The 12634-nt window shown below is 44.5% G+C and overlaps 1 protein-coding gene across 3 annotated transcripts in view; it reads right to left on the bottom strand.

Annotated features, from left to right (window-relative positions):
- Positions 1 to 12623, bottom strand: part of LOC109565637 (cell cycle control protein 50C) — a 37143-nt gene extending 24520 nt beyond the window's left edge. The window contains exons 1-4 of one of the 3 annotated variants that reach the window (XM_070787078.1): positions 10548 to 12623; positions 10048 to 10168; positions 8850 to 9048; positions 5442 to 5552 (exon numbers count right to left, since the gene is read on the bottom strand). In XM_070787078.1, coding sequence (XP_070643179.1) covers positions 5442 to 5552; positions 8850 to 9041 — 303 coding nt within the window. In that variant the 5' untranslated portion in view covers positions 9042 to 9048; positions 10048 to 10168; positions 10548 to 12623. The remainder of the gene's footprint in view (positions 1 to 5441; positions 5553 to 8849; positions 9049 to 10047; positions 10169 to 10547) is intronic. The other 2 variants (XM_019969576.2, XM_070787086.1) reach the window with 2 other exon arrangements.
- Between the last annotated feature and the right edge of the window lie 11 nt (positions 12624 to 12634).

Below are 12634 nucleotides of genomic sequence, written 5' to 3'. Positions count from 1 at the left end.
TGAAGAGCTTAGTCCCTGGTAAGAGAAAAGTCTCTGGGACACTGAGAAGGGGAGATGCTGGGCCCTGACAAAGAGGCAGGTTGCAACATCATAAACAGACAGCATGGATATGAAGGCAAACAAGTCAGGCATAGTGGGAACGATGGATTACATTTCCTCACACAGAGAGGTAACCTCTATTGATGACCCATAACTACAGAAAATAGGAAGTCCATGGAATGGAACTTGCCATACATTTTCTTGGGAGCTAAGAAGAGAATTCTACTTACCTAAGGTTATATATTCATATAAACAGGACAAAATAGATAGTGAACACTCACACTTTAGAGACAGGAGTGTTTTTCATAAACTTGTTTCAGTGAGCCTTTGTCCAAGACTTTATAAGGCCTCGTTGACTGCATCTTTCTGATTAGTCCCGGAGGCGAATGCACTGTGTGGTGTTTCTTTTCCTCAGTGCAGGATTCCTAGTTCGAGGCCGAGAGTCTTGCATGGATCTGTCGTCTAGCGTGTGTGATGTGTGTGACCTGGCGAGGCGAAGGCCCTGCGGTTGCTCTGAACAGTTTGGTTAGATTTTTACGAGAAAGACTCTGTCTGAAAGGAATGGTCAGCAGCTGGGAACACTTATTTGCCTTTAGGATTTCAAAGGACACAGACAGATGGGAAGCTGAAGCCTTTTAAGGCTTTATCTTTTGGATTTTTTCCTTCAAAAAAGCACACTGAGCCCCTAAGAAGAAACCAATCCTGCTGACACCTTGATTTCAGATTTCTGATTTCTAGAATTATGAGAGAATAAATGTCTAATGTTTTAAGAATGAAAAAAAAAAAAAGGCAGTGCTAACTTTACTTTTGGGTGGTGGTAGCATGGTGAGTTGAGGAAGGCAAGAAGGGACACAACTGTAGACAGCTAGCATTTTGACTGCTAACGAACACAGATATAAAACTTCCCCATGGACTTTATATACACATCACTTACAACCCAAGTACTGATTCTCTTATGCTATGCAAATTTGGCCTCACCCTAAGGACCTTTAAGAAGATGAGTATGAAAGATGGGAGCTGGAACCCAGGGCAGGCTGAAAATAAAGGTCATGGTACATGTGACCAGTGATTCAGTAATTTCCATACAATTTCCATCTGAATTACTCAAAAAATGATTAAAGATATAGTTGTACTCATACTATTACTGATGCCAACATGATTTCATCTGGGATCAAGGGGGAAAGGGACACATAGAATCAAAGCTTCCTCGAGCATAAAGCCATAACATTAAGCACTTTATCTTTTTTCCATTCATTAACATTTCAGCGCCTACTGTGTATATTGTGCTATGCACTGTGGAGGAAGCAAAGGTTCTTATGTTCACCCAAAACCATTAACTGAGAAACTACAGGCTGCCAGACATAGTTACAGGTGAGCGCGCGTGCTAAGTTGCTCAGTTGTGTCCAACTCTGCAACCCTATGCACCACAGCCCACCAGGGTCCTCTGTGGGAGGAGCCCACTCCTCTGGAGTGGGTTGCCATGCCCTCCTCCAGGGGATCTTCCTGACCCAGGAGTTGAACCCAATGTCTCCTGCATTGGCAGGTGGGTTCTTTACCTCTAGCACCACCTGGGGAGACCAGTTGTAGGTGAAAGACAGACAATAAACCATACGTATAATAATCTGTTCATTTATATGGTAAGTTTGAAGGTGATAAGCATTGTGGAAAAAATGGAAATTACAGCAAGGTAATATGAATCATGACTGAAGCGACTTAGTAGCAGCAGCAGCAATATGAATCAGGAGTGCAGGGGCAGGGTGAGTAGGCAGGCAGCAGTATGAAATTGGATGGTTAGCTGATAACTGAGCCAAGCAGGACCTGAAGGCAGCAGGGGCGTTAGCCGAGGGGATGCCAGGCATGCGGACGAAGAGAATGCCTGACTTGTCTGTGGAACAAAGAGCCCACTGTGGTCAGAGTAAGGAAGAGAATGGAGAGAGGAGGTTAGAGAGGAAATAAGTAGTCAGATCATGTAAGGCCTTGGAAGGACTTGCGGTTTTTCATGGAGTGGAAAGAGAAGCCATTGCAGGGCTTTTTGAGCAGAGGAATAACATGATGGGACTCAACGGTTTAAAAAGTTCAGTCTGGCTGTTATTCAAGATTTGGGTATAACGGGGAGATCTGGTAGGAAGCTGTTGCAGAAATCCAGGTGAGAGGTGGGTGTGGAGCTGAGAGCAGCAGCAGAGGTGGGTAGAGGTAAGCAGATTCTGGATATATTCCAAAGGTAGAGCCCAGAGGATGGATTGGAGGTGAGCTGGAGAGAAAGAAAGTAGTCAAGAATGACCCTGGGCTTTAAGCCTGAGCATCAGAAGGACAGAGTTGTTGCCAACCGAGATTGAGAAGTCTGTAGGTTGGAATGGTGTATTTTTTGGGGGGAGGGCATGGAATAGGTAAGGGGAAAAAGTGGATATTCATTCAGTTTTAGAAACATTAAGCTTCAGATAGCTATTAGACAGTTGAATGTTGACACCAGGAAGGCAGCTGGAAATACAAGTGTGGATATTGGAAGAGATGATTGGGATAGGGAAAGAAAAGAGAGCGTTGGTGATAGAGAGTGTTTAAATCTAGGCGGTAGATGCTGTTTCCTAGCAAGTGAGTGCAGACAGAGAAGAGAAGTCTAAAGACCAAGACTAGAGCCCCGAAGCTCTCCACAGAAAGGGTCTGGGGGGAACAAGAGGACAGCAAAGGAACCAAAGAAGGGCAGTCAGAGCGGAAGTGGGAAAACCAAGGGAGTAGGATCTCTGAGAGAAGCGGATGTGTCAAGGAAGAGGGAGTGACCACCTGTGTGCAGTGGGTGACAAGGCCCCGAGGACTGAGCCCTGGGTTTGTCCAGGAGGAAGTCACAGGTAACTCTGCAGTTTCACTGAGTGAGAGAATGAGAGGAATTAGAAGTAGCCACGACAGATGACTCCTCTGGCGACTTTTCCTGCTAATCTGAGGAAAGAAATGGGCAGATAGCAGGCTGGGAAATTTGGGAGAATAGAAGAGATAAAGATAGGTGAGGGACTTCCCTGGTGGTCCAGTGGCTAAGACTCTGTGCTCCCAATTCAGGGGGCCTGGGTTTGCTCCCTGGCTAGGGAACTAGATCCCACATGCCACAGCTAAGAGTTCACATGCTGCAACTAAGATCCTGCACAGCCAAATAAGCAAAGTAAATATTTGTTTTTTTTTTTAAGATAGGTGAAACAATGTATCTGAGTGCTGGTGGGAATTATCCCGTAGACAGGAAAGTTGATGATGTATGAGAATTGAGAACTGCTGAGTTAAATCCTTATAAAGGCAAGAAAGACTGGCATCTACCGCACAAGTGGAGAGGTGAGCCTTCAGATGGGAGCATGGGTGGTTCACCTGTGGCTGCAAGCGGGAAGGCGGAGTATGCAGTGCAGAGATGAGCGGGTGTGCAGTTGTGGTGTGGCATGTCAAGCACGGTCCCTGTCCTCAGGGAGGTTCCTGTGAATAGTGGAAGTGAGTACAGGATATTACACGGGTGACTGTAAGTCCATCAGAGGAGAGGAAACAGCGCTCCCAGAACACAAATGTGGGCAAATTCTTGCTGGAGGCATGAGTGAAAAGGAGGCTCAGGGAATACTGGGGGTGATATTAGGGGCTCAAAACTAGTGAGATCTTACAAGTGCAAGTGAGAGGAGAGACTTTCTAGGCAAAAGAACAGCAAGAACATAGAGAGTTGTATCGTGGCAAAGCAAACTGGTCAGTTTGGCAGGAGTACAAGGTCTCTTGCAGAGATAAAGATGAAAAGGTAGTTGGTCCTCAGGTGTCGAAAAGCAATCTGAAAGAGTGCACATTTTGAGGGGGTGCAGGGCGTGATCTACCATTTCTGCAAATAACAATGGGAGACAAATAGGAGAAGCCAAAGGCTAGAAGTGCAGTTAAGGCTGCTGTGGCAAAAGACCAGGAGGGCCTGAACTAGGGTGATGCCAAGAAACTGGAGGGACAAAGTGGTTGCGAGAGACACGGAATATAGAACAATGCTTACACATCAGAGGTGTGGATGAGAAAGGGGCAGGCAGGGTGGAGTTAAGGAAGAGAATTTTGAGTCTTGGTGATGAGATCTTTCCCAGAAATAAGGAGTCTTTCCCAGAAGTAAGGAGGATTTTCTCAGGAGATGATGCCAAGTCTGGTTTGGGAAGGAAGCAGGGCCTTGAGGATGGGATGGTCAGTGATTAACTCAAGAGAAGTCCTGCCCACAAGGGAAGACTCCCACGCAGAATCTCTCAGCAGGGGAAGAAGAGGGAATGAGGCAGTTTATGGAGGACGGCACTGTCAGGGGAGAGGTGTGGACACAAGGGGCAGGATCTTTGAAAAGTTGAAGGAAACACATTTTCATTTGATCGTATCTTTGCCACCTAGAAAGACTGTGGAGGCCCTGAAAAGGAGCCTCTTGATCTCCTAACTGCAGGAAGTGGAATCAAGGGACCACGCGGTGCCCGTGCTCTGAGGTCGTCCTGTGTTTGCACTGAGGTCATACTTCCCATGGCTGGTCCCAGCCAGTGGCTCAGCAATAGTGATCCTGAGGCAAGGACTCTCCGTTGGCCTTGCTGAAACTTTCAGAAGCATACACTGCATCTGACACCTTCCTTCCCTCCTCCCTCCTATTCACCCTGTCTCTCTACCCTTCTCTTCCTCTGTCCCTCCAGCCTTCCTTCTCCCCTTCCTGCTCCTTCCCCGAGGGGTGGGAGCTGTGCTGTGGTTCGACAGCTCTCCCAGCCTTCTCCATATTTTCCAAGGCAGGCAGTTCCCTCGGTACATCTCTGGCGTGTCTAATCCTGTCCTGGCATCTGGTTCTCAGGAGGACCTGGACTAACATGAGACTTTAATCAGCGCAAGAGCAGGGACAGCTCTTAATATTTCTTCGGCATTTCTCACAGTGTCTGACAGCCAGGCAAGAGTCGCCTTAGGGATTAGCCAACTGCATGCAAAGAACGACTTGGAGAGGGGCCCAAGGAGAGTCCCACCAGGTGTGTGACCCTTGACACTAACTCAGTGTGTGACCTTGGCCAAGTCACTTAACCTCTCAACCCATTAATTTTCTCACTATAAAACGAATGGCCAGATTCAGAGATTTCTATGGTCTCCTCCTGTGCTGACACTTGCCATACAATCTGTTTGACTGATGTTAAGAATTATGTTACAAAGTTGAGTAAGTAAAGAATCTGGAAATTTAGACACAAAGGAGAAGAATGAAAATTCCAAGGGGAGAAAAAATGGGTAGGGAAGAGAGTTGCACACAAACTCAATACTTTATAAGACCTGCTGCCATTCCCACCCTGCTTTACTTTTTTGTATTTTCAACTTTGGAAAGCATTTGGTGGAGATCACAAACTCACTGCCATGTGTTAATTAGGAACAGAACAGCATAGAGCCAAATGAAGGCTCCTGAATCTCACCTCCATTTTCTGTGGAAGGTAAAAGGAAATAGAGCAGTTGCATTCTTTGTCAAAATTAGTGGCCTCTTCCCGCAGTTTTGCACAAGTTGCACATTTTTCTGTATAATTAATCTGTCAGACAGGGAAAAGAATGATTCTTAATTAAAAAGGGATGTGAGTACACACCTTAAAATCCTGTCTACTCAAGTCACCAGGCTCGCGGGGTCGAGGGCACGCTGTCTGGGACGTGAACCAAGGGCAGCTCCCTGGATGCGCAGGAGGAGTGGGCCCCCTTTCATTTTGGCTCCCGGCAGTATTCTGCCATGTACTGGAGTTCAGGGTTTCTACTGCATGTTTAGCCTGTTGTGATGAAGGCTTACACCTCCATCGTAAGAAGTCACCATTAGGAAAGTATTAGCCAGTGACTCAGGAGAACTGGGCCCATGGCCCAGGTCTAATCAGCTTTATGGGGAAGTCACTCCACTGCTTTTCCATGTTATCATATGGAAAATACTTATACTAGTGAATTCTTCTGCATGGTGTCTTGAGGAAGTTATTGAAAATGACCAAACATAGAAAAAGAAGTGTTTCAGAAATGTAGAGTTATGTGAAACAATTGTTTTAAAAATTGTTGTTACGTTCTGTAAAAGTTAAATTCTGTGCAAAATGGAATAAGTGGACTCTAAAAAAAAGGGTAGTGTGTCCCACGTGGGCAAATCCTGTGAGCTCTGGCTCCACTCAGTGACGTGAAGATGGAGTTGGAAGGAGAGTTGGGAAAGGAGGCTCAGAGAGAGGCCATGGGGCCACGCATTTCCCTTCTGCTCCGGGGAACACTCATCTTGGGCACCCGGGGGTGGTGTGGGTGCTGCTGGCAGCTTCTGCTTTTCCCTCACCCTTGCTGAGGAGTAATTAGAAGAGTCTGGGGACCGGAGAGGAACAGGGACTGGCTTTCTTCCCAGTAAATTACCAATCAGATTTTAGATTCTTTGGGAGAGAAGACTAATAAGAAAGAAGGAACTTTAAATACTTGCAAAGCCACTAGGTGTTTGGAGGCAAAGGGGTGAAGTGTGAATACTAAATTAAAGATTAGCCAAAAGGCTACTTGATTGTACTCAGTTGCTTATACTTACTTAAATCATTCTTTAAGTATGCAGAAAAACTTACACTATTATTTTTAAAAATACTGACCCCTTTTCTGTTTGTGAAACTGCATTCTAATTTTTTACAAGCAATAAAGAACAGGGCTGTATCTAATTGAGAGCTAGCGCACGGAACTGTGTCCATCCAGTCTCTGATATTGAGTTCAATACTTAACCTCCAGGGCCCACATTTTGTTCACCAGCATCATTTTGACTAGCAATGAATTGATGTGTGAGCTCACTGTAGTAGTGTACATTGTACTTCACGGATTCTTGTGAGAGTTCTATAATGCCAAAACAGAAAAAGTGTCTTTGTTGATGAATAAATTTTTGAGTAGATGACATCCAATGTGCTTTCTAGCTCTAAAAATTTTATGAGGAAAACATATCAAAAATCAACGTGTTTAATCTACTTTGCTGCATGAGTGCTTCTGTAAGCGTGTAGCTCTAAAATGGCAGCAAAGATCATAGCCTGCTCCTCATAGAATTTTGGAGAGGCGGGAATTATCATTCTTGCTTAAAGTGAATTGCAAAAAGGGCACTTTCTTGTTGTGCCTCAGGGCTGACTGAGAAGAGAAAAACTAGCTCAGAACTCTTCTACTAAGTGTGTGTTGACAACACTGGCCTGAGATACATGCTTCATCTCATCACCCCTTATAATGAAACACTTTCATGTGCAATAGACGATCACACTCCATGGGTGGCTTCTGGTTTTTCTGTATAAAAACAAAATGTTTAGAAACAGTCCTAGCTGAAGTGGCTTAAAAGAACAGCTGATTGAAAAATCCTCTTAAAATCATGATTAAACCATTCTGTTGAAACTTGCTTGCAGAGTGGCCTTGCCAACCATGGGGTGAGGTTCTCCTCTCACATATAAGGTGACATCATTCAGCAATGGCTGCCTTGTGATGGAGGCTGCACTTCATAGTGGGTGGGGATGGGTGCTCAGAAGGGAGGAAGCTGGAAGGACATGGGAAGAGGAGGGGAAGAATGAGAAAGAAAGGGGTTGGTGAAGAATAAAATGGAAAAGTAAACAGGATGAGCTCTGTGGAAATGAATATCAGCCTTGTAACCAATTACTTTGCAATTGCCTTCAACACGGCAAGCTTATTTTCCTCCTGCCATTTTGGCCTCTGCCACATGGTAGGGCCTGGCGGTTTACATGATCACACTGGAGGACTCAAGAGGACTTAGGGCCACTCGGAAGCCAAGCTGCCAGGAGTGGGAGGGGAGAGCAGAACATTTCAGGGGAAAGGCAACACAGCAGGATGTGTTGGTGGGAGGAGTGGGACCTGAAATATTTTTCTTCTTTGAAGTCCCACTGTTTGTCCAAATCCGTTCTTTCAATAAGTGAGTGCCTGCTATGCATTGGGAACATGCAAGAAAAAGGTTGTGGATACAGCAAACAAGCCAGCCACAGCTGAGCTCTCTGTTCTTGGCACCCACTGTCTTGCTTACTCTATCATTAGCTCACTGAAGGCAGGAATTGACTCTTACTTGGAGTTTACTCACCTGCACACCCAAAAGAACTCTGAGCATGTTCATATACTCAGGAATGTTAAATCAGTGTTGCCAGACTTGGCCTCCATGGCAATTTTGCCACTAGCCTATGGGGAGAGGGACTAGATGAGCTCTCCACAGCTGCCTTCCGAATAGAGGTCATATGGTCTTGGTAATCTGCTCAGAGCTGATTGGCATGAAGCATTTACTTAATTTATTAAACCAAATGTGGGCAAGGCATCAGGCCAGATCTGAGCTCCCCTGCCCAGACCAGCTTCTGGGCTTCTCATTCTCCAATGGCTTGTTAGTCAAATTGGCAAAAGGCTTATGACTGAGGGGGTCACAGCTTAGCTTCAGCTTTTCTCACTCTGAGTAGAACCTGATTTATTTTAGTAAGAATCCTTTAGAGGCCAGAAAGATTTGTGTTCTTTTTCCTGGATTAAGACAACGATCTGAGGGAGTTTATTTGCAAAGGCAAAGGCAAATGCTTGAAAGTGGCACAAATTTGAAGACCTGTATCTTTGGCTCTTCACTCTTTTTATCATTATGATTCATAGGCGTCTGGCAGGTCCCTATAAACAAGTATGGCTGAACTGACCAGGTTGAGAGTGTCTGTCCTCAAGAGGGAGGAGGGATGAATAAAGCACAGAGAGGCTCTATCACCATCTGCAAAAGGGATGCTCCAGTCTCACTAGTTCCCTGTGGTGGGGCTGAGCTCTCAAACTGACCATTCTTTACAGTCTCAAAGCTAAAATTCTTAGAATGCATTAAAATGTAAGATGGGACAAACCTCTACTTCCTTGATGCTCTTTGCAGACAACAGAAGAATGATGCCCATGCCAAGGCAGAATAGCCCTATGGCAAAAAAGCCAGAGAGGATTTCACTGGCTGTCAGCTGGAGCCGGAAGGCGGGCAACTGTTGCTGCTTCACCGCAGTGTTGTCTGGCAGTCTGGACTCGTAGTCCTGGCATTTCCTCTTCATTCTGGTCCTGCAGGTGACCCACATATACTTCTCAGACATTTATGACATTACTGCTCAGAGTAATACCACTTAATGTTAAGAATTATGTGACTCTTCCTTTGTGGTGGCAAAGTATCTCTGCTTCCTAGAATTATTCCTTAACCAGAACTGCTGTTCAGTAAGAGCACAGCTCCCTTCAATCAGCCATGGGTTCGTACATTTTTCTTAGGTTCAAAAACCTTGTTGTGCTAAGTGCCATGCCTAGGAGGAATAGTCCCCAGCAGGTCTGTATAAACCAACATCTGGCGACACTGGGAAGCAGTTACAGCAGGCTATTTCTGGGATGTGGTGACTAATTCAAGGCAAGCCTTTCCTGAAAGGGGAAAATGGATTTATCTTTAAGAACGTGCCCAAATTCTTGGAGATTAATACAAAAAATAGAAGTGAGTGCAGTCAACAAATGTGGCTGTCCATTAACATGAATATAAACTAAGTTGGGAAAATGCTAACTTTTTCCCAGGTTATAGCTAACTTCGCTATTTGTGATAATGAGGGAGGAAGAAACAGGAATTGCAAAACACAGATGTCTAATCTCAGTAGTTTCCAACTCTCTCATATATAAGAAAGACTCTGATAAGAAGGTGTGGATGAAAAACATCTCTTCCTAGCCTTTCTCCAAGCACCTGCTTTGATGGAGCCCAGATGAGGTAAGAGAAAGCAAGAGGAAAATAATCCTTTAAGTGTTCAATATTGTAATATGGTATCATTGCTTGGTTTGGTTTTGCTTTTTCACATATTAGAAATCTACTAACATTATTTTCATTAGGCTATTAATAATTACTTCTTCAAGATGCATTTAAAATGTAGAATTAGGATTTAAAAAAAATTAGGCAGCGTGTGAGTTTCTAATCTTTTTTGTTAACATTAGGCAGAGAAGCCATGCTGGACTCTTTTTATATTAAAGAAGACAATGACTTTGGCAAATCTACCTAGTTTAAAAGAATACAGAACAAATGTAACTACTTACACTGGGATGTTTCCAATTCAGAGTCAAAGTTTCCCCTTGCAAGACTGGAAAAAAGCAGAATACCAATGGGAACTTTTCAGCAAGCCATTTGAATCGGGCTAGAGGGTAGTGACAAGTATGGCTGTTGGTATCAGACAGATTTGTGTGAGAAGACGGTAGTGAACAATTCTAGTTCACACCTACTATTTGTTTTAATAAGTAAATGTGGTCAAGAACCTTAGTTCAGTAACAGTCTGTGAGATTAGATAAAGTGTTCACAGTTAGCCTATAAAATATCAGATATGTTTGCAATCTAGGTACTTGTTTCAACACTGGGTGAGATTATAGTAAACAGGTAACGTCTACCAGAGGGGTCATTACAATAACAAATCAAGAACAGTATTTGTTACACTTTTTATAAAGTGACAAAACCAATCTAACCAAAATCCCAAACTAAAAGGTGCTTCACAGGAGTATATTAGGATTTCCAGAGAAATTCTAATCACAACGAATTGGCTCACAGGACTACAGAGGAGGTTGACAAGTCCAAAATCTGCAGAGCTGATGTTCCTCAAGTCTGAGTTTGAAGGCCAAAAGCTGCTGAAGAACCAGGAACGGGCAGTGTCAGTTTGAAGGTCATCAGGCAGGAAGAGGTGATGCTTCAGTTGGAAGGCGGAATTCTCTCTTACTTGGGGGAGGGTCAGCCCCACAAGGGTTACACTGAGCTATATATAGCTTGAGTGAATTTTCATTCTGTGGAGGCTTTCTTTCTTTTTCCTCTAACTTTTTGAGTTTGATTCGAGGTCCCGCAGAATGGAACTTGCTCCCTTAGCCTTGGGATTCCTGTGTGTGGCTTCTAGCCCACAGAGGTGCATGAGCAGCAGGCGGCTGGTGTGAGGAAGCAGGGGATTTGCTGGAGTGTGATTTGCCATGCTGCGAGGCTCATTTAAAATTTCACAGCATTTGAATGTGGAATGCACTAATGGCATCTGTTTGCTTTATTTTCTCATTTGTTGTATATACCTGACTCTCCAAACAGATAACCATGGTGTCTTTAAATGAATATGGGAGATGTGGGTTTGCCTTCTGGTTCTGCTACTTAAACTAATGTGTATCCTTTCTGAGATTCGGTTTCATCATCTATAAAATATAAGACATTTCCTCCAGAATTATTTTAATGATTAAATGTGACAGACTATACATATTTTTCTAAATATATTTTCTAAGGAATGACAACTATATGCAATGTGGGATCCTTGACTGGATCTTGGAATAGAAAAAGGACATCAGTGGGAAAACCGGTAAAAATCCAAATGAAGTCTGTAGTTTAGTTAGTTAAATTGTACCCATGTTGATTTCTTAGTTTTGATAACTTTATTATGATTATACAAGATGTTAACATGGTGGGATGCTGGGGGAAGGGAATATGGGAATTCTCTATGCTATTTTTTTCTGTAACTATGAAATTATCTCAAAACAAAGAGTTAAACAGATGCATAAGGTAGTTGTAGTTATACTGTTGTCTTTTATTAGTTTATAAATTGCCACATGTACTCTTTTCACCACTACACCCTTCACACTGGGACTAGGCATTGCAGTTGATAAGTCTGTTCCACATGTACCATCTCATGAAGTACTCAGCAATCCTGCAAGGTGGTATTTCCATTTCACAGCTAATGAAACTGAGGCTCAGAGAGGGAAGGGGCTTGCCTGAGGCTGCCCAGATGCTCCTTCCCTTTTAAGAGAGCGCAGCCCTTAGCAGGTAGCCATTGCTGTGCATCATTACTCCGCACCCTGTTACCAGGCAACAGGTCCTGCTCAGCTACTGGTCAGCACTGTAGGGGGCCCTGCCCACAAGTAACAAACTGTCAATGAGGGTCCATTAGGGAAGCGATTAAGCCAACAGTGGTGTGGTGGTCGTCAGGTATAGAGTGAGGTAAGAGGCAAATTCAGGCCTTCCCTGGGAGGCCCCCCAGTTCAGCTAGCCCTGGGCCAGTGGGCAGCCTGGGGGCTGTGTCCAGCAGGACTCCAGAGCCCTCACCAGGGCCACTCACTGGTCTTGAGGCTGTGGTGAACCTCTCCCCTACCCCTGTCTCTGCTACCTGATAGCAGTGGCCTTCTGCCTGGGTTGCAGTCTGAGGAACCTGGTTCCACCCACCATGCCCCCCACCCCTTGTTTGGATGGCCTGAGGAGCCTGAGGGCCAGCTGGGTCAGGTGTCTGGCTCCCTCAGCAATGACGGCTGGCCAGGGTGTGGGAACCTGGCTCTGAGGAAGCTGCCAACTAAGATCTACCTCCTCTTAGCTAGGACCAAGACCCTGAAGGATGATAGCTATTCCTTGGGACCTTGCCCTTCCTTGTCAGAACAGAGAATAACACTTGTTTGGTAGAGATTTACAGGAACATCGTTTCCTAATCATGACCTGACCTCAAGAACAAAAGATCTGACACCAAGAAATGTGCAACAACTAAACACACTCTTCTCTCACCTTTCCTAGAAAAGGGGTTTGCTGAAAGCTTTCAGTAATTTTGGGGTTCTTAAGGGATGAGCTACCCATCTCCTTGTATGAACTTGTAATAAACCTTGATCTGTTCCAAACTTCCGTGTT

Source organism: Bos indicus, chromosome 1, assembly GCF_029378745.1.
Source record: "Bos indicus isolate NIAB-ARS_2022 breed Sahiwal x Tharparkar chromosome 1, NIAB-ARS_B.indTharparkar_mat_pri_1.0, whole genome shotgun sequence".
NCBI lineage: Eukaryota > Metazoa > Chordata > Mammalia > Artiodactyla > Bovidae > Bos > Bos indicus.
The sequence above is the reverse complement of the archived record's forward strand: the minus strand, read 5'-3'. Positions and strand labels throughout refer to the sequence as shown.